At 34.1% G+C, this 27,513-nt stretch overlaps 3 protein-coding genes and 1 long non-coding RNA gene across 11 annotated transcripts; 2 read left to right on the forward strand and 2 right to left on the reverse strand.

The window, feature by feature from the left end:
- LOC122317023 lies at positions 1-2,250 on the reverse strand. 3 transcript variants are annotated; one of them, XR_006244361.1, is made up of 4 exons: positions 2,075-2,250; positions 1,211-1,286; positions 489-636; positions 1-156 (listed from the first exon to the last, which is right to left on the reverse strand). It is a non-coding gene; the product is annotated as an uncharacterized LOC122317023 (long non-coding RNA). The 3 variants fall into 3 exon arrangements; XR_006244362.1 differs by having other exon boundaries at positions 484-636; XR_006244360.1 differs by lacking the exon at positions 1-156 and having other exon boundaries at positions 247-636.
- A 7,709-nt stretch (positions 2,251-9,959) lies between these two features.
- On the forward strand, positions 9,960-11,548 carry LOC122316024 (putative F-box protein At1g65770). The gene has a single exon (XM_043132449.1). The coding sequence runs from the start codon at positions 10,057-10,059 to the stop codon at positions 11,275-11,277; it is 1,221 nt and encodes a 406-aa protein (XP_042988383.1). The 5' UTR covers positions 9,960-10,056; the 3' UTR covers positions 11,278-11,548.
- A 1,227-nt stretch (positions 11,549-12,775) lies between these two features.
- LOC122316026 (UPF0548 protein At2g17695) lies at positions 12,776-14,955 on the forward strand. 4 transcript variants are annotated; one of them, XM_043132457.1, is made up of 5 exons: positions 12,776-12,916; positions 13,329-13,389; positions 13,501-13,677; positions 13,770-13,968; positions 14,713-14,955. In XM_043132457.1, the coding sequence occupies exons 2-5, from the start codon at positions 13,331-13,333 to the stop codon at positions 14,899-14,901; spliced, it is 624 nt and encodes a 207-aa protein (XP_042988391.1). In that variant the 5' UTR covers positions 12,776-12,916; positions 13,329-13,330; the 3' UTR covers positions 14,902-14,955. The 4 variants fall into 4 exon arrangements, with proteins under 4 accessions (XP_042988391.1, XP_042988390.1, XP_042988389.1 ...); XM_043132456.1 differs by lacking the exon at positions 12,776-12,916 and adding an exon at positions 12,923-13,201; XM_043132455.1 differs by lacking the exon at positions 12,776-12,916 and adding an exon at positions 12,923-13,076.
- A 194-nt stretch (positions 14,956-15,149) lies between these two features.
- Positions 15,150-27,246, reverse strand: LOC122316025 (ganglioside-induced differentiation-associated protein 2-like). Of its 3 annotated transcripts, none has more exons than XM_043132453.1 (4): positions 26,907-27,246; positions 26,531-26,795; positions 26,047-26,313; positions 15,150-15,427 (listed from the first exon to the last, which is right to left on the reverse strand). In XM_043132453.1, the coding sequence occupies exons 1-3, from the start codon at positions 27,241-27,243 to the stop codon at positions 26,094-26,096; spliced, it is 822 nt and encodes a 273-aa protein (XP_042988387.1). In that variant the 5' UTR covers positions 27,244-27,246; the 3' UTR covers positions 15,150-15,427; positions 26,047-26,093. The 3 variants fall into 3 exon arrangements, with proteins under 3 accessions (XP_042988387.1, XP_042988385.1, XP_042988384.1); XM_043132451.1 differs by lacking the exon at positions 15,150-15,427 and adding an exon at positions 25,827-25,914; XM_043132450.1 differs by lacking the exon at positions 15,150-15,427 and having other exon boundaries at positions 25,827-26,313.
- Positions 27,247-27,513: the final 267 nt, after the last annotated feature.

Consider the following 27,513-nt stretch of genomic DNA (forward strand, 5'->3'; position numbering starts at 1 on the left):
ACATCACAATGCAAAACATAAATTTACAAAAAATAAAATAAATAATAATACATTACAACTAATTAAACAAATATAATATTATAACTTTTCACATCTTGAATTTTGAATTTGGGGGAAAAATTGATTTCTTTTACCTTGATCTGGTAAATGGATGGCCTGTAATCAACAAATTAAGAAGCAAATCATATAGAGATATGGATATTTCAGAAAAGAGTGCAAAGGGTCACCCAACCATGCCAAACAGAATACATTAAAAGATACTACATTGCCAAATATTATTATGTCAGATACTATGAAACACACATTTCCTCATTGCCAAAAAAAAGAACATTCATTTCCTCGTACACTGAAAAACACATTTCCACATTGCCAAATCATGTCAGCTACAAAGGTACAACAGTTATCCACAGCAGAAGATAAAAGAAATAAGACAATTAATCAGCCATTCATTTCAACTCAAATGAGCACATCAAGTTATTTTACCTTACCAACTAAAAAAGCAGCAACTTAGGTAGAATAGTATCCAAGAATCTCTGCAGGATTGCTGATAGAGTACCTCTTATAGGAAGCCTTGGTATCAAAGAAGTAAGAGTATATTCCTTTTTTTCCTTTTCCAAATGCACAATTATAGACAACCTAATTATTCATAAACATTAAACAAGTCAACATAAATGAATCACAGAAGAAATCGCATACAATTTTTTTGTGAGTGGTTATACTAGAGCATACAGATGACACATGAATCTCTTATAAAATATAGTTTCCAGGAGATATTATTTGAACTTTTTTTTAATCAACACGTTAATTAATAAAACATGTTTTTATTTTTAAGAAACAAAAGGCATAGCCAGATATGCACGAAGTTTATAAAGGTATGGATAGGTAAAAATTGTTTCTATCAAGGCTTCTCCAGAAAAATTGTTTATTTACATATCCAGATGATGCATGAGTTTCCCATTTATTAGTATTTTAATGAGCTATTGAATAAATGCAGAATAAACGAGAAAGGCATGAGTATCGTTAACTTATTAATATAACAGCTGAAAAACAATGAAGCACATAACCCAAGAATCAAAATAATGGAGGAATGATAATGAAATAATAAAACTTAAACAAAACAAAACAAAACCAACCCAGAAACAAAAAACAAGAAAAATTAACAGATGACTGAAGCAGGAACAATTAACAGAAAACTTCTTAAATGAATTACCTGAAGTGGTATATCTACTAATCCAAAACCGTGGTGTGCCGAGTGGTAGGATCCATGGACCATCTTGATGAAACATCTGGCACATGGGCAGATTGAGTACAGATTAGTGCAACTTCAATGTGAATGGCATCTCCAACAAGTCAGTTTTGGCACCACTAGTCAAGATTACATTATTTCATCCCACTTACTAAGCAGAACTTAATATCTTACATACAAAAGATTACATTATTTCAGAACCATAAAATTTGGTTAAGCTACTATAATCATCACAAAACCTTATTCAGTGGTTAAGCATGAAAAATAGAGAAATTCGACGTTGAAGTGAGACATCAAGGTATTTTGTTTTTGCCAAACAGGACGTTGTTTGGCATAAAAAGGAAAATAATAGGCTAGATTTTTTGACTCTTCTCAGAAAAATATTTGGAAATTTGTTCTATAACAAATACCATCAAAGCATGTTGTTCCAAATGAGATAAGATTTAAAATTTAAAATTACCATCTCAAAAGGTGATGCAAAATTTTGCCAAAAAACTCTCAAATGCTAGTTTTCAACAACCATTAGGTGCAGCCCAAGGTTAAATCCATCTATTTCTCAAATGCTATTTCTCAACAACCATTGGTTCTTGAAGCTAGATGATGCAAACCCTAAGATTTAAAGGCTAAATCTTGCAATCCCTTTTGGGACTTCCACGTAAATGCATGTACTACTAAATCAGAATAAGTTTAGACAAAACACATGGAGATAACGAGAAATACGATCTTCTAATCCAAGCAAAAATCAAACATAAACTCAGAAAAAGGGATCCACCCAAACCGAGAGAGAGACAGAGACACAGAGAGGGAGAGAGAGAGAGATTCATATACCTTAAGTTTCGAGAGAAAGACGGACGGATTAGCAATCGCAATAGCAATCACCACGACTAGGGTTAAGAACTTGAGAGACAACTGACGAGCGTGAGAGAAGACTAAAGAGAGATTCGTTCGAGAGAGTTGAATTTCGTTCGAAATGTGAGAGAAATGGGATCGTTTTGGGGGCAAAAAAAAAAAAGAGCCGGTGTATAACCCGGTTACGGATTATCAGGTTATAAAACCGGATTATAAAACCGGATCAACAGCCCGGGCGTAATCCAGGTTATAAAACCGGATCACCCGGATCCAGATTTTCTGACTAGACCAAATAAAAATTCGGTCCGGATGCATCCCTACTAATTATCCTATATATTCAATTAACATTATAGATTTTGATTTTGACATCAACAAGAAACTATTTGTAATAAAATCCCAAAACGAGAAGGAATTATACCCAATAAAGGAATCAGTGCATCGATAATTATATATAAGAAGCCACGTCCCAGCCTAGATCTATCATCCCGAACCCTACATATATAATTTCACTAACCTGGCTCGTGGCTTAATTATTTGGTTTCTTACGTACGTACGTTCTTGATCTTCTCGATCGTTTGCTTTTTGCATTTTCTTGTTCTTTTTTACTTTTTATGTACTACTCTACTTGGTAACTTTGATTAATAATTATACATCATGAGTTGAGCTGTTAAAATAGTAAAACTTCTTTTCTTGAATAATGTGGTATATAGATCAAACTCCAATATCAAACTTAAATCTCAAATTTTACATTTCAGACATAAATATTAATGTATAAAAAATAAAAATAAAAATTATAAGATAGTCACCATCAATATATAACCCGCGAATTGTGCAAAAATAATTATTACCTGAATATCATGAATTAATTGTTTAAAACTAATCTTACAAAGAGTCTAAAACACGTACAAGATTATATCTTGATCCTTAATAATTAGCTATAAAAAATGTTTAAAAGATTACGTACATACATTGGTATTAAATTATTAATAAATATGAGACTTAAAATGTACAAGACAACCCGAGAGGCCAAGATTAATGAAGCCAGAAATTTTACTTTTTTTACTAATTAAGAAAAACAATATTAATTCTAACAATTACTAATTTTCTTCGACTTATAATCAAGTTTCTATAAAGAATCGCGACTCCAAATATTATGTTATATAAGAATTATATATATTATAAGTACTTAAAAAAATTGTAAAGTTAAATTTTAAATATAAATATTGAAAAAATAATTCTATATTAATTAGTAGAACTCAATTATATATACTTGTTTAATAAATAAATATTAAAAAAATAATAATTCTGTTCATGTTAATTGGTACGTATTTGGGTTCAAGCCTAATTCCCATGCAGTCCGGTTAAGTCAGGTGATTTCTCTTACATATTTGGGTTCAAGCCTTCCATTAATTAGTCGGGTGAGTCATATTATATATATGTTGCTTTCTATTTAATTTGCATTTTTTGGTCCCTAGCTTTTTGGCTTTTGTGTCAGTTTCCTGATCTTGGTCTCCGTTTTTTTAAAGTTTAATTTCGGATATATTAATAATATCTTAGTCAAAAGGCCAATTAGAAATTAAAGGTCCGGTAGAACTAATTAAATTAATACATCTTCGAAGTTTGCATTTCACTTCTAACGTGTTATTGGGAGGCTAATTAAGATCCTCTATCGAAACCTTATTTTAATTATCTAGCAGAGAGCAAAGGATCGATCCCGACACACACTAAATAAAATAGAAATAGAGATTTTGGAGAATATAGAGATGATACATAGATCGGAAACTATTTGAAGGTTGTATTACAAATTAAGTACACATCTTCATAAGTGACTAAAATGAACAATTGTAACATATTTAGGCAACATGATCCAAAATTGTGCCAATGATCATAACTAGAATAATCATAATCTTACATTTGAAAGATGAGTTTGTGGGACAAGAAATGAAACAAATGCATAAGTACTTCTAGACATGAAAAAGGTCAACAAGCTTGTATATAGATCGACATGCATTTATATCTGCAAATTGAGAAAGTATCATGTTATTTTTCTCGTTGTAGCATTCTTCTTGGCCTTGGGGTGTCTCTGCCTTCTCTAATAACATATAAAATAATCAGAACTTCGAATGGCATGTGTTGAAATGTTGTTCTAGGCTAATGCGATCATAGAAAAGATTTCCACATTTTGGTTCGAGACAAGGACTGTTGCATTTGGGATGCATATCCTTAGTGTGACTTAAGAGCAGAAGCCACATTGGGAAAAGTTTTGCCTCTCCCCAACTCTACACAACTGGCACACGAAACTTGGATAATATTTTCATAACATTCACTATCTAAATCCTCAATAGAACTCTCATATTCCGATCTTGAGTTGCTGGACATGACTTTATTTGAAAATTTGAGTGGATGACGGTTGTTGGCTGGACCTGTCGGATAGATATTATGGGATATTGCAGTAGATTATCTCTAGAGCATTTTAGGATTCTTTCCTATTGATGGGATTTTGGACATCGACTGCTTCGTCTGCTGATTTATTTAGTAAAGTAATTAAGGGGGCTTGGGTATTAACATATATATATATAGCTAGCATGCATGCCAGCCCCTCGATCGGAGTACAGAAATTCTCCCCACTACTTCTTTGACTGATCGACCGAATTAAGCTGCCATAACAGCTTTTTTGTGAAGCCAAAACATGAATTTTTCGTGTATTTTGGGGTCCACTTTGCCATGCATCATGATAACCTCCTGATGCATGCCAGTCCATATGCATTGCATGTTACATCAAATACGTAAATATTTGCCATCATGAATTCCTCACGAGGAGTACAAATCATATAAAAGCAAAATCTGTGCATAGGTTGCATCTGTTATGTGTGATCGTATATATGATATGACCATGATCAGAAACATGATCTATCTACGTACCCGCTTGGAGCTATAGCATGTAATTTCCCAGCTGTTCATATATCATTTTGATAAAATTAATAGGAGTAACTACTTGAGTTAGTTTTCGGAGATAAAAATATTGATCATGACCATTAGTAAAAGTCAAAAATTACAAAGCAAATATTTAAAAATTTGAAATAAATCCCTTAACTGCATGCATGGCTACGTACCACAATTTACAAACATTTACAATAATTTTATATTTTAAATTATTAAAATAATATATATACATATTGGTTTTCGTTACATTAATCGTACCCCAACTACTCCAGTAGAAAATTGATTTTTTATTAGAAGCTTAAGATTTTGGTTCTAAGACTTCTTTTTTAAAATATATATATATATATATGTATTAAAAGAACTGATCATAGCATATATGCATGTAACCGTTTTGTATTTTCCTTGGAGCCCTCTTTGGGTTTTTTCTTTTTTATTATATTTTATGATCTTTTATAGACATGAGTACGTATATTCTACTCTTTTCTTCTTTTTATAAGAAAATAAAAAAAATCCTTTAATCCTTTAAATAAGGAAAACTCTATATCCATGCATATATATATGGTGATCAATTATTATAAATGTACTGTGTACACCATATATCCTTATATCAATAAGTTTATTAATTACCTTTTCTGTTTCTCAAATCATTTTTATAATTTTTTTATCATATAAAGTACAGTATATATATTATGAAAATTAAAAAAAAAAAAATTCATTATTTTAATAGTAATTCTCCCTTCTAACAATGAATTTAAAGATCTAGATCTGTCATTGCGTATGAGTTTCTTTTAAGGCTTAATTAAATTATCCGGCCAGTATTTTGTCAACTGTCCATAGTACAGGCTGGGGGTATAACTTAGCCACATTTTGAAGGTAGAAAAATTTAGTTACAAGTACAATTATGTATTAATATATGTATCAATTTAATGTGATTGGTCAAAAAATAGATTTTATTGAAAACAGTGCTAATTCAAATTTTGAATATAAAAGAATCAATATTAGCATGCAGATTAGTACACAACTTTACTTATACATAGCAAAACTAAGAGAGCATATCAATCAATTATATCACTAAAGGCCAACATATATATATATATATATATATATATATATAGGAGCTGAATTTGCAAAATTAATCCTATTTCTACTGCATTAATATATTAATCCTCTGTCTAGCTAACATCGATTGCAACAGCTAGCTTAGTTAACGAGATAATTAGCACTTCCCTGGCTGTGAAGGAAATTGCATAATTTACTTACAGTACTCTTGGATATAGGCTCTGAATCTCTAGTGATGTCATAAAAGACGGGTAATGATGCACTTACCACTCTTTTATCACTACTTTATCATTTGTAGTATATTTATTTTTTTATCATTTTCTTTTAAATATTTTTTTAACATCCTTAGCCATTAAGAAAAAATTTTAAAAATATATAATTTTAGTGATAGTCACTTGCTTAATCATTAAGTAAAAGAAAAATTTAAAAAAAAAATTAAAAAATTAAAAAAAGTGGTAAAGTAGTGGTGAAAGAGTGGTAAGTGTATCATTATTCCATAAAAGATAGCATGCAGACATATATGTTGAATCTAGACTTAAACTAGCTTCATAATGTTGAAGTGAAAAAAAAAAAAAAAAAAAAGAGCAACATTTGTCACATTCAATTTGGTTGATGAAGATCATGATTGCGCGCTCTTAGTACTTTAAAGACAAAAATGTGATTAGGATGAAGATCATGATGTTTTAGATATTTAAGATTATATATTGATTAGAATTATTGATCAGTAATCTCTCGATCGACCATGAGTTAAAAGTGGTACTTAAGCTCATGTTATTTAGAAATTAATTAGTAGATATCATGATACTTTGTTTTATACATCATGCATGATATCTGTGTGCGTGCATGGTCAGCTTAATCGATATATATATATATGTCTCTATTAAAAAAAAAATGAAACTTGACATATATGTCTAATTAATTAAGAATAGTGCAAATTAGACTTAATATGCATTGAGTAGACATTGTTCGCTAGAATACAAAATTTTTTATGTAGTACTTGGTAACTTTGACTTACACTTCCTAAGTTGAGCTGTTAAAATAGTAAACTTCTTTTCTTGAAAAATGTGATATATAGTATCCAAATTCCAATATCTAACTTAAATCTCAAATTTTACATTTAATTAAGACATAAATATTAATGTAAAATAAAAATAAAAATAAAAATTATAAGATATTTTAGCTAATGGTATTATCATTAACATCTCCTCAAATTCAATGATGATCTACTGCAAGATCCTTCTCTAGCTTCTTGGTGAGCCATCTCTATCTCTATTTTTATTTGGTTGATTTTTTTCCCTTCAAGTTTCTTTTTTGTTTGACTATATAGCATGAACATTCTTCAACCTCCTAAAAGAGCAAACCTGCAGCAATTTTTTCCCAAAGTCATGGCTGCTGGCCATTCAAGAAAGGAGGGTTCAATTGATAATTCAGATAGTGAATATTATGAAACAAATGCATAAGTAGATTTTGCATTTCTTTCCAAATATTCACTCCCTAAATTGATGAAAGAGCAGAGCAATCTACTAGTAGATAAAAGATCGAGCAATAAACAAGCTTGCCTATAAAAAGACGGGCAAATCCAAAACGCTAAAATGCTACTCTGCAAGAGGCTTGCAACATTGTAGCTCTTTGGATATGCTGCATATCTCTTGTTTATATATAGCTCTTTCCTCATCTATTAATGATTCTCTGAGTTCTCAGTTGAACTATCCTTTTTTCTCAAGTGACTAACCATTACTTTCTAGGAAAAGTTTAGGCGAATGCTCTTGTAGGATGTTGAAGAATATTCAAACCATATATAGTCATACAAACAAAAGAAAAATTACGTGAAAAAACCAAAATAGCGATAGAACGATGGCTTCCAGGCCAAGAAATGAAGGATATTGCGGCAGATTATCTCTGCATTTTAGGATTCTTTCCTATTGATGGCATTTTGGCGATCGAGTACTTGATCTGGTGATTTATTTAGCAGGGTGGTTAAGGGGGCTTGGGTATCAATATATAGCTAGCATGCATGCCAGCCCGTCCGAGTACAGAAATTCTCCCCACTTCTTTGACCGACCGAATTAGCTGCCATGCATGTCTTTTTTGTAAAGCCAAAGCATGAATTTTTCGTGGATGTTGGGGTCCACTTTGCATGCTATCATGATAACTTCACAATGGCTGAGGCTTTTCCATGAGGGCCGGATATTTCCTTTAGAAGCCCAAGCCCTCAAACACAACGCGGCCCACATATATGAATTTCTCTTCTTCTTTTTCCCCTCAATAGAAGGAGCGTACAAGAATGTTGGAGACTAGAGAGAAGGTCAAAATCAGGGCCGGAATTAAGAATTAAAACTTGGGGTCAGAATTATAAAAAAAATTAAAAAAAAATAATTGGGGGGGAAATTTTAATAATATTAGTGATAACACAATTTTTATTACTAAAGTTTATAAGATTTTTGTGATAAAATTAATATTTTCTATAATCTCTTATTTGATTGAGGATGTGCCAATGATTATATATAAAAAACAAAAATATCACAAAAATCTAGTAAACTTTAGTTTAGTTTGAAATTTATAAAGTATATATATAAAAATTGTATTATCACGAATATTATTAATTTAAAATATACTTTTTTTTAATCTAAAATCTCATATTTCAATTTTCATCACTAGTAATTTAAAAATAAATAATGCTATTTTACCATCTAAAACGTACTACCCAAATGACCTTTTTGGCACCACGAGATTTATTAAAAAAAAAATAAAACATAAATATAAAAGGAATTAAAGAACATTTGATGCCATTTTTAATATATTTTTATGTTTTCCTTTTCAGCAAATCATGTGGCACCACTGGTGACCGCACATCAAGATGCCATTTAGATGTCACTATGCATGTTTCAAATGCCATTTATGGGAAAATGTTACTCCACCGAGGATTTCTCCAGAGGATATCTACCGACTGAGTTGGCTCTGCCACCTGGCCATTTAAAACTATAAAACAAAGGACGTTGCAAGAAACATGATCTCTGCCTCACTTGTCAGTTGCCACACCCTCTCGATGCCCACCATTTCAAACCTCTCGCATCCCTCTCGCCCCCACAAGCACGCAGTCGCTCTCATTTTTTTTTTTCAATTTTGAAAGTGTGTTTTTAATTTTTTGTTTTCAATCTCTTCTTGTCTTCTGGATTCTTCTATGAGCTCTCTCAGTCTCTGCGTCTTCCTTTCTTTTTTCTATATCTTTTTAGCTTTCAGTAAAGAAGCAGAAGCAAAGCCCCTTTGCCCAACACTAATGTCGCCATCCTGGTATGCTCATTTCCCCTCTATATTGTCGTATCTTCTTCCCCTTGGTGCATGTATATCCTTTGATTAAATGGAGTATCGATTCGGTAGAACCACAAGAATGTTTTTGTGTCTCCCGTATGCTCTGGAAGCAGCGGCAGTGTCGGCATCCACATTTGCCTCAATCGTCGGTACCGGCATCAAGCGCGGAAACACGAGGAAGAAGATGAGGAAGGACTCCTCCTCCTTGAATTCCATTATGGAGACCTGGCTGCATAGAGTTTCGGGGAGATTGTTATTGAATGGCTTCAGCGAGATTGCATCCTTGTTTAGTAGTAAAGGCAAGAAGGGGATCAACCAGGATGCTCTAATTCTCGGGGACGTTAGCCACGTGGCATCATGCCATCTCAGTCGGTAGCATTTTTAGGTATGGAAAATGCTAGATTCCCGCTGGAGCTACCGCTTTCAGTTTTTTTTTTTTTTTTAATTTTTATTTTCTTAGTGATTAAGTAAAAATTTTTTAATATTATTGTGATTTTTTTATATTTTTTTAAATATTTAAAAATATTAAAAAAAATGATGTGAAAAAAATAAACAAAAAAAAAAAAATTTAGCCGGGAGCCCCAGCGGTGGCCGTAGCACTCCCCTTAAGGTATTTTTTGTCGGTGACTATAGCACCGCCCGTCAACAATATGCTCAGTGGCGTGTTGTGTGACCTCCGTTGTGACTTGGTGCGAAATCATTCTGCAAGTCAATTCCAAAAAAAAATGACGGAGAGAATCGTCGATTGGTCCGATCTTCCAAAGGAACTCCTCCCATGCATCGGCAAAAGCCTCGAATCTAGCGCCGAAGTTCTCCGGTTTCGCAGCGTCTGTGCTTCATGGCGATCCTCTATTCCTTCCTTCCGCGAGATCTCTCCTTCTCTGCCTCTCCCTTTTCCCAACCCAATCAGCCCTAGAGGCGAGGCCTATGTCTCGTTAACTACCTTCTATCGTCTTGAGCTGGCACACCAGAATCCAAATCCTTCTGAAGGCTGGTTGATCAGGGTCGAGGAGTCTGAACCTGGTAAAATACGATTTCTGAACCCCCTTTCAGGCCGCCATATCAGGGTTCTCCCCGAGTCTTTTCCCAAGTTGATAAATCTATTGGATTTTCGGGTCTTGGAGGTAAGCAAAGCATATAAAGTAGGAAAATCTCTTAGTGGGAGTTCTTTTACTACTGTGAACAAAGTGGTGCTTTTCCCCAACTCTGCGTGGACTCGTGCTGAGGACTGTGTGGTATTCATTATATATCTAGATGGAAATTTGGGTTACGCTAAATATGGAGATAAGAGATGGACCCTTGTAGATAAGCAATATTCTCATTATGATGACATTATTGTATACAAGGGGCAGTTCTATGTTATTGACAGATTGGGAACAGTTTCCTGGATTGATTCATCGTTGAAGTTGATACAGTTTTCGCCCCCGTTGTGTGGCTTGGGTAGCCAGAAGTATTTGGTGGAGTCGTGCGGAGAACTCTATGTTCTTGATAGATACTTTGATGGAGAGCGGAGTCAAAGAAGATACCGTGATGAGAACATTTTTGCTGATCTCCCTAGCTCCCATGTCTGCCCTAGGACAATTGATTTCAAAGTCTATAAGCTGGACCAAGAGTGGGGTACTTGGGTTTTAGTGAAGAACTTGAGCGATACGATGTTCATCTTGAGTAACGACTGTTCCTTCTCTGTTTCAGCTCGAGAATTCCCTGCTTGTAAAGGAAATTGCATTTACTTCACTGATGAAAATGGCTTTTTTGTCTTCAACTTGGGGGATGGTAGCTTTAGCAAGATCCAATGTTTCCCACACTTTTCTCATATATTTCGGCCACCGCCATCTTGGCTCAGCCCAAATCTGACTTCCTCCAAATGCTGACTGTAAGCTGCGTTGTAACACTTAAATCTGATATTTAATATTGTAAGATTACTTCTGTATAGGATAGTCTCAGTAGAGATAAACTTCTCTATGATGTTGTGAGATAAACTTCTCTATGATGTTGTGTCCTTTATGAATTCAGTTTGATTTGCGACATCTCCTGACCTGTCCCAGCTGTGTCGCTTAGCGCGTCATAGGTGTTGATTATCTCATTGAACCCATGTATTCAATGGAATGTCTGCAGCCTTCATGATATTAAAGCATTCCCACATATGCACATGGCCTATAGATTATTTGTAACGTAGTAAATGTACAGCAGATAATATGATGATTAGAGACATTATTGTTGGGATCCTTTTCGCCATTTGGCAAGGTCCTGGCAGACTTTCCCTTCTAGGAGAAGTTGAAATTGATCGATGAATCATATAACACTAAACACTCGGGATGACACCATATAAGCTTCGATCATTCATTTTTTTTATAGAGCACTGTTATGGATAATGTTCATTTCAGTTGATGAAGTTAAGGTTGCTCTTAGTTAAGACAATAACACGATTAGGATGAAGATATGTTAGATCAAGATTACTTTATATCTTTTTTTTTCTTTGTAAGCCTGCACAAGGCATTCAAAAGAGAATAGGAACCGAATGTAGGAAGTGGAATTGTGTAAAGAATTCTGCCTTCTTTTGGTCGTTAGAAAACCAAATTTGTTCCCTTTATGTAGTATTTCTTAACTTTGATCCATACCGGTGAGCTGTTAAGGAAGGTGGAGCCATTGTAACATACCATCAAAAAAGACAATTTCTTTCCAGCTATGTCATGGGAATGTTTCTGGTACAAAGATGGAGCTTGAGTTGTTCCTTCTTCTTTTTTTCACTCTTTTATTTCCTTAAGATTTCAAGGAAAAGACCAGCAAGTGTCATGGGGCGGTTGTGTCGCCCTTAAAGACTCATTTCGATGGTGTCACGACCCCTCTCGGAATGCCAGCCTCCCCAAAAATGGTTCGACTACCCCAGTTTTGTAGGCAGCCGGCCACCGAAGCACTTTAAAGTTTTTTTGAAGTATAGTTAAAAAAAAGTATTTTTCTAATTATATTTTTTAAAAAAAAGGAGATGATTTAATATTATTAAAATAGCTATTCATGATAGAGGAATATTAAGCATTTTTTGTAAACAAGAAATTTCACTTTAACAACGGAATAATTAAGCTTGAGACATTTTTGCAATTACAGTATTAAATGCTAATTGAGAATGAAAAAAAAAATGAGAGAAATAGGTGGATGGATTAATTCAATTCAAACACATTTTATAAGAATAATTATATTCCTACAGCTTTTTTATTATCCATGTTACTATTTTACAACTTCGTTTATATTCTATCTAATATCTAAATTTTTTTATTTTACATAATCACTTAATATTCAAAGAGTAGATCTACATAAAAATAAAAAAATAATAAAAAATAAAATTGTTTGAATTATAAAAATATAAATCTTAATCCGTGAAGTAGAGAGTCATTTCGTGTCCACAAGACTCAACACAGTACTCTCTCTACCTACCCGACTTTGAAGCCAAACCTTCAACTACTTCTTTTTTTTTTATAAGTGAAAAAACCTTCAACAACTTCTTCGAGCTAAAAGGTTAGAACTTCTTACATTGTCTTGATCTTTTCATTTTGTATAGAATTAATATTGAGTGCAGTTTGTTTATCAAACGCATTCGATTTCCTGTTTATTGTGTTTCTGGCGTAGAACTATCCCCTTTTTGTCTCGCGAACTCTGTAAATTCGTGCTGCCGCAGGTTTCTGTCTCGTTCTACTAATTGCTACTTTCAGAATAATTTGATCACTGCAAATCTGTCTGGAAATTTGTTGAATCGGCCTCCTTTCATAAGCTTGTTTGTTCAATTTATATAAGTTCGTTCGGGTAAAAAACTCGGCTTTTATTAATCTATTGTATGTTTACTTTTCAATAGCATTACTTTGTTGTCATTCGCTCAATTTTAGCACTTTGGTAGCTACCCAGTTGAAGATAATCAATATATATTTGGTAGGGATGGTTTTCCTATGCTGGGATCGGCCCTCTCCTCAAGAACAGAAGGCCTGCATCAACAAGTATAAAGGCTTGGATTCTCTTTTTAGCAAAGAAATTGAAATTTTTTTCATCCCTTAATTTTTTTTAACTCAACTAATGAATTATGATGCTTAATAGCTTATTATCACCAGGTCAGGTGCTTTCAACTACGACTCTAAATTCAGAGGAGCTACTGCTAAGCCCCTGTCTTATCTCCAAGAAGACAAGGAGCTCTCAAAAGACGGTTTCTTACTAAACCATGCGCGTGTATTAGTTGGTTCTGGTCTAGAGACTTATGAAAAGGGTAAAAGCGCTCTTCAGACTTGGAGGTGTGCAGAATATTAGTCTTTTAGATGTAGAGAACCCTTGAAAAGTTGTGGGTGGAAATGCTAATTCTGTGTCTGAAATCTGTTTTGTGCAGGCATTTTGGACTTGATTGGGCATTTGTTGATCCCAAGACTCCCATTCAGAGTGGAGTCAAATTCTGTGTTTGCCTCAAGGAGTTTCTCCCATGGGTCATGATGCCTCTTGAGGTTGTGTATGTACATGAAACTAGAAAAGCTAGCAAGGCCTTGGCTTCTTTTGGATTTGGTAGCGGTACCCTTCAAGGCCACCTTCTGGTTAGTGCTTTTTCATTTGTTATTCCTCACATATAGTAGCTAGGGAACTTAAAGGTTTGTTTCGACACCTTTCGATCTGCTTCAATAGCTGTAGAAAATAGAGATCAAGGATCAGGTTGGACCATCTGACTTTGAGCTTATATTTTCTTAAGTTGCCTTCTCATTGGACCATGTTGCCCCCTTATTTCAAGAGTTCTCCATTCTTTCTCTATTATAATGCTTGGCCCTTTGAAAGATTAGTTCTAGCTGATGCCTGTGATATGACAATATTGTTCTAGTGAAGATCTAGTCCTTTATCCATCCATTTTTTGGCTCTGATGCTCAAAGCACATCCACCATCTCTGTGTTTTAAGACTGTCATACGTTACTATTTAATTTCCTTGCTACTTCTGTAGGTAGAATCATTTAGTTCCGTCAGTTGCATTTTTACTGCATCATCTTGACATGCTAGTGATTAAACCTGCTGCAACTGAACTATTTTTCTCAGTGAATGTACGCCATGCTGTATCCTAAGATATTATCTCTTCTTTTATTGTTTTGGTTTTTCAACTCCTGATATTTGATTTGATTTTTTTTAGTATAATGTTTTCGTATGATATCCTTTCGTTTGTAAAATTAGAGGGCATGTACTTGTAGTTCTTTTACCTTGTTTAACATTTGAATAAACTTTTAGCATGAGAAATCTGCTTAAATTCGATGAACTACTGATACTAATACATGGCTTGGAATTTCGTCATCAAACAGGCTGGGGAAGAACGTTTCTCAATTGAGTTGGATCAGAACAACCAAGTGTGGTATGAAATACTTTCCTTATCGAAACCTGCCCACTTTTTATCATTTATTGGGTATCCCTATGTAAAACTAAGGCAAAAGTACTTTGCTCATCAATCTACCAATGCAGTTGTTAAACATTCGACTGCTTCACAGCAGTAATGTGAATGCAAATGTGAACTCCTTATCTCAAAAAAGTTTCACCCCTTCTTCGCTTATAGTTTTCCAGCAAACTATGATATCTTGTTTACAGGGATGCATCATGAGAATCATCCACTGAATGAAGAAATTTCATCTTGGCCCTTAATTTGGAAGATATTTTTCTTAATCTGAGATATTAGTTGGTTGAGTCGGTGAAAACCACCATTCTCGGGCCATGACCAAACATTCAAATAAAGAGGGAAAGAAGATGAGGTCCTGACTCGGTCCGCAAGTCCATTTTGATTAACACAACTAAATGCACTCTACATCATATTCAACTTCGTATCATCATATTCAACTTCGTATCCTTCTGAATAGTCAATAGCGTGACACTCAGTGCCAATTCAAAAAAGAAAATTAAACCTGTTCTTACAAATGAGAAATTGGACCACAAGAAGGGAAAAGGACCCTCAGTATTCTGGCCAACTGATAATGACCTTAAAACTCTTTCCGGGATAGCAAACGCCCGATAATCTGTTTTAATTCCCTGCACAAAACCAAGTCGGTTCATGAATCATAAGTAGATGCATGCGAGTGTCAACCCAAGCTTAATCTCTGTTCTATTGAATATAATGATTGAAGTTCGAGTCCTTATATTAACCAACATTATTTCTTAATTTTTTTTTATATTTTTTTATAAATATAGTTTATGTATTTTTATCATTATTCTATATTTTTTTTAAAAGGTGGTTGATACAATATTGCTATTCTTTTAATGCAATATAATGAATAATGTTAGATATAGTCATGAATTATACAAGCGCAGTGCACTTCTTTTGAAAAAGAGTGAAGTTTGCTATTAAATTTTTTTTCATGCAAATCTTATATTTAGTCACTTTTATCAAAATGAATACACGGGATAATATCATTTCTCATCTACTAGTCACACCAATTATTACAGCGAGATACATGGGACTCGAGGATACGATTCCATCCTGAGAAAACACCAAGGAGAAGAAGATTGGGTGTAGTAAGAAGACACTACAGCATGCAGTACACCTTATTGAAGATCACAAAGTTTCACAATCATGGATTATTAGCTCTAAGCCAAGTTGGGGAAGGCCAAAATGAATTAACGTGAGACATGCTCCGGAGAGAAAACATGCACAGAAGAAAAAACTGTTAATAATCGTGTTCATATCAGGTTTTGGCAGTGCACCATTGCACTTTTTGTTTGGTAAATCGACAATGGACCATCCGATGGTACCTATCCAATTATTTTTTCCTTTTTTTTTTTCTTTTAAATTAAGATCTTGAAGGGTAGGAAGCAGGTTTCTTTTTCAAATATTCCATAGCAACAAAATACAGTAAAACCAAATTAATATATGTGTTTAAATAAAAAAATAAAAATAACAATTCACATGTTGATATGTGGTGTAAAAGATGACAAGTAAAATTTTTCTTAATTCAAACGGTTCACCCTTTAAATTTTGAAGAATAATGAAAATTGATAGAAACTAAAATCCCATATATAGCCCATTTTTTTATTTTTTATTTTTTCTAGCATATTAATTAATTGTATAATGTTATATATGATCATAAAGTGGATAAGCGCCGTGTTTTGAAAAAAATAAAATTTATTATTTAAAAATTAATTTCTTCTTATATGAATTCTGTGTTTATTCATTTTTTTTAAATGATTACGCGACGCTTGTATAATTACGATTGTAACTATCATTTCTCTACTTAATTATAATAGGACAAACAATGCCAACCCTTTTCCATTTATCTTAATCCTCTAGTACAATGAAATGTGTTGCAGAACAATTGCAAATAGGTTCATTCCTCAGCTAAAGATAACATCCAAGTTCGCATTCAAGATAAGATAAGAAATGGTTCACTCTGTTTTTGTAGGAAAACAAAAGGTACGCCGTGAAGATAACATCTAGTCATATAGCAGCTAATGATTTAAACTTGCGTGTCAACTTGAGGCTGAGGTATGAGATGCAACTCCCCGTGAAGAGTGCAATTAAGGCAATTTGCATCCATCTTATAGACTTATGGTCTACAAAATCCATGCTTAGGTTCTACTAGCCACCCGAGTGGAGAGACAAATGTTATTAGCATAGAAATTCCAAGGCCCCAAATTTGCTCAAGTATACCTGTCCCTAGATTTCTCAAGACCTCAACTGTGGAGAACAAGCTTGTCTTTTTTGTCGTTTTGAAATGGAACTTAATAAATTCAGCAATTTCTTTCACATTTAATAGCCAAAAACGAAAACTCCCACCAAAATTTGAATCCTTCCAGCAACATTATTAGTTACTGTTGCTCAGATGACTAACACAAGAGGGGGGGTGAATTGAGTTGTATTAAAAAAAATTAACAATTATAAATCAAATATATAATATAAAATATAAACAAAATATGAAATAACAATAAATATAAGGAGTAAGGGTAAGAGAGAAGCAAACTCAGTATGTTAACGAGGTTCGGCCCCACTGCCTACGTCCTCGCCTCAAGCTACCCCTTGAGGATTTCCAAATTCACTATTCAACCTCCTTCAGGTGGAGATAGAAACCTATTACACCTTTGAACAACACCGCTACAAAGGATCCGTGTAGAACACCCTCTACACTTGCAATCACCTTACACGTGGTGATTCAACTATTCCCTGTGTAGAATACTTTCTACACACACAAGGGTTATACACACCCTTTTTCTGATACAAAAGCTGATAGTGGGTAGGTTATCAGAAAACACTCCTCAACGAGTGAAATAAAAACAATACAGCGCAAGCTATATCTCTCAAAATGAACAAGGATTAAGGCTCAATGTTTAGAGAAGAGAGAATGAAAGCTTTGAATGAATGTTGTATGCTCTTGGTGTTGTGAATGTGAATCTCTCAAATGATCTATTTATAGGCATATGAGACTTCATATTCAAATTTAAAAAGATTCACATGTCAAAGACAACATCATTCACTTTTTCAAAAAATTCAAATAAAAGGTTCTTCTTTTTCAATTGTCAAAGACAACATCATTCACTTTTTCAAAGAATTCAAATAAAAGGTTCTTCTTTCTCAATTGTCAAAGACAACATCATTCACTTTTTCAAAAAAATCAAACCTAATATTTTACTTTTGGCATATGACAAAATGAGCACACTTTCATTTTCAAAAAATTCAAACCTAATCTTTTACTTTTTGTATAAGTCTAAAAAAGCATCAATCACTTTTGAAAATATTCAAATAAAACATGCACATGTGAAAGATGACAATCAATCATCTTTAATATTTTCAAAGTTCAACCCTTTAATCAAGGCATGCACATGCAAAAGATGACAATCAATCATCTTTCAAAATTTTCAAATTTAATTTTCAAAAATATTCATGCACATGTGGAAAATGTATTTTAATGCTTTATGATAAAATATTAATTTTGAGCATTAATCCTAATTTCGAATTTTGAAGAGATTTACAACATTACTCTATAATTTTAATGTGAACTTGTTCCCTTCTTGCTCATGCTTGTTTCCTTGATGTGCTTGACTCCATTGTGTAGACAACTTGAGCTTGAGACTTCTTTATTTTTTGAATTCATTTGTTATCATCAAAATCCATGTGTAGATTTATAATCACATGAAACTTGAAATCTTGAGTTCAACAATCTCCCCCTTTTTGATGATGACAAATATTTGATAGAACTTGAAACCTATATTAATACTTAAGCTCCCCCTGAAAATATGCGTTAGTTTTTCAAGCAAAAGTATAAATATAATTCCAAGCATATATAACAAGTTTAGCAATTTAAACAATGTTAATGTTCTAGTCTAACACTTCTCCCCCTTTTGGCATCATTAAAAAGGATCCGCAACAAGAAAATGGACTGAAGAAAACGATGCGTTTAATAGTCACTGTAGATAGTTGAAAAATGGAGCCGTCCGTGACCCGACAAGTGCTGCAAAGCCTCGAGGCCTAACTCTATGAATTTAATACGGCTGAAGATTTAAACAATCGCCTGATGTTGTTGACAAACGGGATTGAAGGCTCCGAGTTTCTATAAAAAAATGATCATTTTCATCTATCGGATGCCAAAAAAATAATCACTTCTTGACCTGAGTTCTGTTTTTCCACAACGATAGAATGGCTGAGCAATTCTCTTCCACTAATGTTCCAGACTTGAATCAGGAACCCTTGACGCATCAATCATCAATCTTCTCTCCTGAGGCCGTCAATACCATGATAGGAGCAGTGAACCGTTTTTCTAGTAAGGCTGATTCTGAGATTATTGCAGAATCAAGAATGCTCAGTAATCAATATGCTGCCTCTGTTACGATCATGTCTCGAAGGTTAATGGCGAGGGTGAGTGAGATTGATCATCTTAACATGCAAATATCTGAGTTACGACAGAAGCTTGCTAATAAGGATAGTGAGAATAAAAGGCTAAAGCAAGAAAACCAAGAGTTGAAAAAATTTGCAGATTGGTATGCTCATGATCTGCAACCACGAATAGAAGAGCTGGAACGAGAAAGGGTTCAGATACAAGGTCAACATCGGCAGATAACAGCAGAGGTTCATCGTTTACTAGAAAAATAGGGACAATCTACTGTTAATCTCGCTGGCTTAGTAAGAAAACTTTTGACAATGTGTGTCCAGCATATCTTGTATTTCTTTTGACTAAATAAGATTTGAAGAGAAAATAGTTTGTCTTATTCTTTATGCTATCTCTATAAAATCAGTCCTGAAGTTCATCTAATCCGCATCAAGTTTTCATCTCATCTCTATAACTCATCTGCATTCCTTCAGCATTCTCGTTTTAAGCCTTCTATTCTTTTCTCAATGGCTCATTCTTCTAACATTTCTCTAGATCCATCCATGAGGCATTCTGCATCTCAACCTCCTGTTCTTTCTGCAGCTACCATTGGTGCCATGTTGCAGCAAGAAAATAATAATCTGACTAATAAGTCAGATTCTGATGCTATTTATGACTTGGTGAGTCTTGGGACTCGCTACTCTTCCTCTATTGTGGCTTTTTCTCAGCGGCTACAAGCCAAAAATCACGAAGTTGAAAAGCTCAAAGAACAAATTGTTGTACTTCAACAAATTGTTCAAGAGTCTCACACAAGGGAAGGAATCATTCGGCAGAAGAATAAACAGTTGAAATCTTTATTAGATTCTTCATTCCGCTTGCCGGTTCCCATGAATAAGAATGACATGATATTGTATGAAGAGAATGAGCGTCTCAAACATGAGGCTAAGAATCTCAAATTTATGTAAAAGTATTAAAAAAAAATCTATCTCTATTTTTATTGACTCTGGTCTATCTTTTAAGAGATATTCATAGCATGCATCATACCTATTTCTCTTCTGATCATACATAATCTATCTTCTGGTAAAGGTTTTGTGAAAATATCTGCTAACTGATCGTGTGTGTTTGTGAACTCTAACATTATATCACCTTTTTGCACATGATCTCGAAGAAAATGATACCTTATTTCAATATGCTTAGTTCTAGAATGTTGTATTGGGTTCTTTGAAAGATTTATAGCACTTGTATTATCACATTTGATTGGAATGTGATTATACATGAGTTTAAAATCTTCAAGTTGTTGCTTCATGTAGAGAACTTGAGCACAACAACTACCCGCAGCAACATATTCTGCCTCAGCAGTAGATAGTGCAACAGAATTTTGTTTTTTACTAAACCAGGAAACTAATGCATGACCTAAGAAATGGCATGCTCCACTAGTGCTTTTTCGATCTATTTTACAGCCAGCATAATCTGCATCTGTGTAGCTGATTAAATCGAAAGATGTGTGCTTAGGGTACCATAACCCTAGGTTAATTGTACCACTAAGATATCTAAGAATGCGCTTAACTGCAATTAAATGTGATTTTTTTGGAGATGATTGAAAACGTGCACATAAGCACACACTAAACATAATATCTGGTCTACTGGCTGTTAAATATAATAAGCTACCAATCATACCTCGATATATCTTCGAGTCAACTGGCTTACCGGATTCATCTTTATCAAGTTTAGTTGATGGGCTCATTGGTGTTCCAATTTCCTTAGCATTTTCCATCCCAAACTTCTTCAGTAATTCCTTAATATATTTTGATTGATTGATGAATGTCCCACTTTTTGCTTGCTTAATTTGCAATCCGAGAAAGAATGTAAGTTCACCCATCATGCTCATCTCAAATTCTTCCTGCATAGTCTTAGCAAAAACTTGACACATATTTTCATTAGTAGCACCGAATATTATATCATCAACATAAATCTGAATCAAAAGAATATCATCATTTTCATATTTAATGAAAAGAGTTGTGTCGATTTTTCCTCTTGAAAAACCTTTTTCAATCAAGAAACCACTGAGTCTTTCGTACCAAGCTCTAGGAGCTTGTTTAAGTCCATATAGTGCTTTTGTGAGTTTGAAAACATGATTTGGGGAAATATGATTTTCAAAACCTGGAGGTTGCTCAACATATACCTCTTCATTTATAAAACCATTTAAGAAAGCACTTTTAACATCCATTTGAAAAAGTTTGAAATCTTTATAACAAGCATATGCAAGTAGCATTCGAATAGCTTCTAATCTTGCGACAGGTGCATATGTCTCATCATAATCGATTCCTTCTTCTTGATTAAAACCTTGGGCTACAAGTCGAGTCTTATTTCTAGTAATGACTCCAGACTCATCTTTCTTGTTTCTAAAAACCCATTTTGTTCCAATAATAGTATAATTTTTGGGTCTAGGAACAAGTGTCCAAACATCATTTCTTTCAAATTGATTCAACTCTTCTTGCATAGCTAGAATCCAAGATTCATCAAGAAGTGCGTCATCAATATTTTTGGGTTCAATTTGAGATAGAAAAGCAGTATGATTACAAATATTTCTAAGAGATGATCGAGTACTTACACCTTGTGAAGGTTCTCCCAAAATTTGTTCCACTGGATGATCTTTCACAAATTTCCACTGTTTGGTTGCATCTTGTATTAAATTTTGATGATCTTTCCTGATGGCTCCATGCTGAACTTCCTCTATTGCTTTCTCTTTGTTGAGATTGAGACTTTCTGTGTTATTTATACCTTCTATTTCTTCATCAATAGATTTCTTGGAGAGTGGAGAATTAGATTCATCAAATACTACATGCATAGATTCTTGTACAGTTAAAGTCTTTTTGTTGAATACTCTATAAGCTTTACTATTAGTAGAATACCCGAGAAAAATACCTTCATCAGATTTTGCATCAAACTTGCCTAAATTATCTCTGTCATTCAAAATAAAACATTTGCATCCAAATACATGAAAGTAACCAATGTTGGGCTTTTTCTCATTCCAAAGCTCATAGGGGGTTTTATCTAATTTAGACCTTAACATAACTCTATTTATAACATAACATGCAGTACTTACCGCTTCGGCCCAAAAATAACTAGGCAAGTTGTTCTCATTGAGCATTGTTCTTGCCATATCTTGAAGAGATCTATTTTTCCTCGCTACTACCCCATTTTGTTGAGGAGTTCGAGGAGCAGAAAAATTATGAATAAAACCGTTTTCATCACAAAATGTTTCAATATTTTTATTAACAAATTCTTTTCCCCTATCACTTCGGATACTTGAAATAGTATAGCCCTTTTCATTTTGAATTCTCTTGCATAACTTGGTAAAGGCATTATGTGCCTCATCTTTATGAGCAAGAAAGATGACCCAAGTATATCTAGAGAAATCATCAACAATAACAAATGCATAATATTTTCCTCCTAGACTTGCAACTCTATTTGGTCCAAAAAGATCCATGTGTATCAGTTGCAATGGTCTAGTAGTGGAAATATGTTTCTTAGTTTTAAAAGAAGTTTTTGTTTGTTTACCAAATTGACATGCATCACAAATTTTGTCTTTAAGAAAATATGTTTTTGGTAAACCTCTCACAAGATCATTTTTTGAAAGTTTGGAAATAAGTTCCATGTTGGCATGACCTAATCTTCTATGCCATAACCAACTAGTTTCATTTTGAGCTGACAAGCAAATAGCATCTTGTGAGGTAATTTCTTCAAAATCAATTGTATAAACATTATTGTTTCTAAAAGCAATAAAACAAATATTACAATCATGATCATTCAAAATAATGCATTTATCCATTTTAAAAGTAACTGTAAATCCTTTATCACATAATTGACTTATGCTCAAAAGATTATGTTTTAAACCTTTAACAAGTAGAACATCTTCAATTATGAGAGAAGATTCATTACCAATTTTACCTATTCCCACGATCTTCCCTTTCGAGTTGTCTCCAAATGTCACGTGTCCTTCTTCTTTAGATCTAAGATCAAAGAACTTAGTCTTGTCTCCCGTCATGTGTCTTGAACATCCACTATCTAAAAACCACTTATTTTTGCTTGTGGATGACTTCATGCATACCTCAATGTCATCTTTAGTCATAAGACAAAGATTTGCTGATTCTTCATTGCTTGCTTCACTATCTGAGCTACTTGAATCATCATCCCATGTAGCTTTCATTGCTTTCTTGCCCTTGTTTCGATCTTTCTTTAGCAGAGGACAATCTGGCTTGATATGACCAGGTTTATTGCATTTATAACAAATTAAAGTGTCGTTTTTACCTGAATCTTTCTTGGAAAACTTTTTGAAAGATTTCCTCGGAGGAGTTCTATTTTTCTTCAAGAACCTCTGAATTCTTCTTGTTATCATCGCAACTTCTTCATCTTTATCGTCATTTTCCTCATCTTCATCACTTTCACTTTCATGAGGAACAGCTTTAAGTGCTAAGCTCTTCTTTGGCTTTCTTTCTTCTTCTCCTCTTTTCAATGTGTACTCATGGGTGATAAGTGACCCGATGAGTTCATTGACTTCGAGCTTCTTGAGGTCTCTAGCTTCAAGAATCGCTGTAACTTTTGATTCCCAACGTTTTGGTAAAGAGTTGAGAATTTTTCTTACTATCTCCACCTTGGAATAAACTTTGCCAAGAGCTGTCAAGCTGTTTATGATGTTAGTAAAACGAGTGTGCATACTAGAAATAGATTCATCATCATTCATCTTAAACATTTCATATTCATGAGTAAGAATATAAATTTTTGATTCCTTGACTTGCGAAGTTCCTTCATAAGTTACTTCCAAGTTATCCCAAATTTCCTTTGCCGTAGCGCAATTCATTATTCTATTAAACTCATTTCCATTAAGAGCATTATATAATAAATTCATAGCAGTTAAATTTAAAGTATAAAGTCTATCGTCTTCACGATCAAACTCTTCTTCTTCCTTTTTGACCTTTACTCCACCAACCACTTTTGTTGGAATATAAGGTCCATTTACAATACATTTCCATATTTCTCTACCTTGAGCTTGAAGAAATATTCTCATTCTAACTTTCCAGAATGAGTAATTATCTCCACAAAAGAGTGGAGGCCGACTACTAGATTGACCTTCACCAAATGAAGCTGCAATGTTAGCCATAAGATCTTAACTCAAAAGATAGTTAATCTTATAATAGAGCTCTTAGCTCTGATACCAATTGTTGCCCAGATGACTAACACAAGAGGGGGGGTGAATTGAGTTGTATTAAAAAAAATTAACAATTATAAATCAAATATATAATATAAAATATAAACAAAATATGAAATAACAATAAATATAAGGAGTAAGGGTAAGAGAGAAGCAAACTCAGTATGTTAACGAGGTTCGGCCCCACTGCCTACGTCCTCGCCTCAAGCTACCCCTTGAGGATTCCCAAATTCACTATTCAACCTCCTTCAGGTGGAGATAGAAACCTATTACACCTTTGAACAACACCGCTACAAAGGATCCGTGTAGAACACCCTCTACACTTGCAATCACCTTACACGTGGTGATTCAACTATTCCCTGTGTAGAATACTTTCTACACACACAAGGGTTATACACACCCTTTTTCTGATACAAAAGCTGATAGTGGGTAGGTTATCAGAAAACACTCCTCAACGAGTGAAATAAAAACAATACAGCGCAAGCTATATCTCTCAAAATGAACAAGGATTAAGGCTCAATGTTTAGAGAAGAGAGAATGAAAGCTTTGAATGAATGTTGTATGCTCTTGGTGTTGTGAATGTGAATCTCTCAAATGATCTATTTATAGGCATATGAGACTTCATATTCAAATTTAAAAAGATTCACATGTCAAAGACAACATCATTCACTTTTTCAAAAAATTCAAATAAAAGGTTCTTCTTTTTCAATTGTCAAAGACAACATCATTCACTTTTTCAAAGAATTCAAATAAAAGGTTCTTCTTTCTCAATTGTCAAAGACAACATCATTCACTTTTTCAAAAAAATCAAACCTAATATTTTACTTTTGGCATATGACAAAATGAGCACACTTTCATTTTCAAAAAATTCAAACCTAATCTTTTACTTTTTGTATAAGTCTAAAAAAGCATCAATCACTTTTGAAAATATTCAAATAAAACATGCACATGTGAAAGATGACAATCAATCATCTTTAATATTTTCAAAGTTCAACCCTTTAATCAAGGCATGCACATGCAAAAGATGACAATCAATCATCTTTCAAAATTTTCAAATTTAATTTTCAAAAATATTCATGCACATGTGGAAAATGTATTTTAATGCTTTATGATAAAATATTAATTTTGAGCATTAATCCTAATTTCGAATTTTGAAGAGATTTACAACATTACTCTATAATTTTAATGTGAACTTGTTCCCTTCTTGCTCATGCTTGTTTCCTTGATGTGTTTGACTCCATTGTGTAGACAACTTGAGCTTGAGACTTCTTTATTCTTTGAATTCATTTGTTATCATCAAAATCCATGTGTAGATTTATAATCACATGAAACTTGAAATCTTGAGTTCAACAGTTACAACAACAGTCCACATGAAGAATCTCTATGAAAAATACATATATATATATATATATGGTGACGGAGTATGTTTTAGGCGTAATTTTTCTGGTTGTCTAACTTTCCACGGGAATGGCAGCCGAGGGTCGTCCAAACCTCAAAAAGTCCCATTTTTTCATCTATTTCGACATCTCGACCCGAACAGAAAACATCCCCCAATTAACAAAACTTCGCCCCATAAAAATTAAAAATTAAAAATTAAAATAAAATAAAAGGCCCAAAAGAAAAAGTAACAAAAGCCTATCACTCACATAGAAAAAAGGCTGACCACAAGGCCCATCCATACTCTTCATGTTCTTTATGAGATGCACCTCATGGAGTACAATGGGACGGGCGAATCCACCGCGGGTGCACCGTAGACCCTAGGATGGTCGCTCTCCAAACCATAATCCATCATCGGACGGTACTCCAAATCTTCATCATGATCATACACAAACTCCGGGATCTCAATCTCATTCCTCCTCACGTTCTCCCACAGCAAATCCAGCCTGCTCACGTACCTCAGCTTCCCGTATAGCCTGCCCACATTTTTACATACACGCAAAACCCACGTCATTAGCATGCGACTCGAGTCGAAGTTCATGTTGTTGTCTCCATGATTAACGATGAATTCTTTTAATTTGGACAGATGATTGAATAAATGAATTTGATCAATTAGTGAAATATACTGATCATGATGAGTTTTAAGGTTTTTTTGTAATACTATTCATTATAGGGATAGTTCGTAGTTATCACCCTCCGCTGAAGAGAAGACGGCCGAAGGTGGCGAGGAAGAGCCTGGCCTGCAAGTCCGGGTGGACAAAATACACGGCCTCAAGATTCTCCTTCACGTCCACCGGAATCCCCTCGTAGATTGATCTTAGGGCTGAGATTCCGGGAAAGTTCTCGCACCTTTGAACGCCTGTGTGCACGTACACCACCGAGAATGCCTTTTTACCCAATTTCGGATACACCTTCTCCTCCAGGTGCTTGTTCACCACGTCGACACTCAAACTCCTAGCTAACGAGACCAAACACCGACGAAACGATTAGAAACTCATGTGTCAAAATGAAAGATTTTCATTAGATAATTTGCAAAATTCAAGACAGAGAGAGGGAGGAGATGGATTACAGGGGAAGAATTTTCCGACAATGCGAAGGATCTTGCGACCACGTCTGTCTCTGCCTTTGATCTTGAAGATCTCCAGTTCTTCAATGAGTTGCTGTTGTTGTCGTTGGGATTGGCAAGTGTGGGCACACATATTCTTCTTGTTGAATTTTGGAAGAAACAGAGGAGAGGGGAAAGGCAGAGAATGTGTATTGGGTAGGAGGAAGAAAGAAAGAGAGAAAGAAGCATTGATCTCGGAGAGGACAAGCGTAGTTATGAGATAGAGATCCGGGTTCAGAAAATCGGAGGGTATATTCTGAAGCATATTCTTTTTGTACAGAAAAACCATATTCACGTACATCTGGATACACAAGTCAGCAACAATGTACGAATGTTACTGGTGTCCATTTTCCATGCAATTGCTCGGAAGCACGTATTTTTGGTTGTGCTCTCTCACTTTCTTCGTCATGAATCATGACAACTCTTTTTATGTGCCTTCGTTCAATCTTCCTAAATCAACTTATGTTGCTTTGAGAAGGTAGGAACTTAGGTGCTCAATCAAATATGAAAAAATAAAAAAACAGAAACTCTGAAGAAAAAGTACCAGAAGTTTGCGTAAGTACTTGATCAT

The sequence above is a fragment of the Carya illinoinensis genome, chromosome 7 (assembly GCF_018687715.1).
Source record: "Carya illinoinensis cultivar Pawnee chromosome 7, C.illinoinensisPawnee_v1, whole genome shotgun sequence".
In the NCBI taxonomy this organism is placed as follows: domain Eukaryota; kingdom Viridiplantae; phylum Streptophyta; class Magnoliopsida; order Fagales; family Juglandaceae; genus Carya; species Carya illinoinensis.

Excerpts from the sequence above, each read along its gene's own strand:
- LOC122316026 (XM_043132454.1), top strand. The coding sequence starts at position 13,342 with ATGCTGGGATCGGCCCTCTCCTCAAGAACAGAAGGCCTGCATCAACAA. Across the intron at positions 13,390-13,486 it reads CAGAAGGCCTGCATCAACAA|CTTATTATCACCAGGTCAGG; the intron begins GTATAAAGGCTT and ends GATGCTTAATAG. Across the intron at positions 13,969-14,712 it reads CCCTTCAAGGCCACCTTCTG|GCTGGGGAAGAACGTTTCTC; the intron begins GTTAGTGCTTTT and ends GTCATCAAACAG.
- LOC122316025 (XM_043132453.1), bottom strand. The coding sequence starts at position 27,243 with ATGTACGTGAATATGGTTTTTCTGTACAAAAAGAATATGCTTCAGAAT. Across the intron at positions 26,796-26,906 it reads TGTCGGAAAATTCTTCCCCT|CTAGGAGTTTGAGTGTCGAC; the intron begins GTAATCCATCTC and ends TGGTCTCGTTAG. Across the intron at positions 26,314-26,530 it reads CGTCTTCTCTTCAGCGGAGG|GCTATACGGGAAGCTGAGGT; the intron begins GTGATAACTACG and ends AAATGTGGGCAG.
- LOC122316024 (XM_043132449.1), top strand. The coding sequence starts at position 10,057 with ATGCTCAGTGGCGTGTTGTGTGACCTCCGTTGTGACTTGGTGCGAAAT.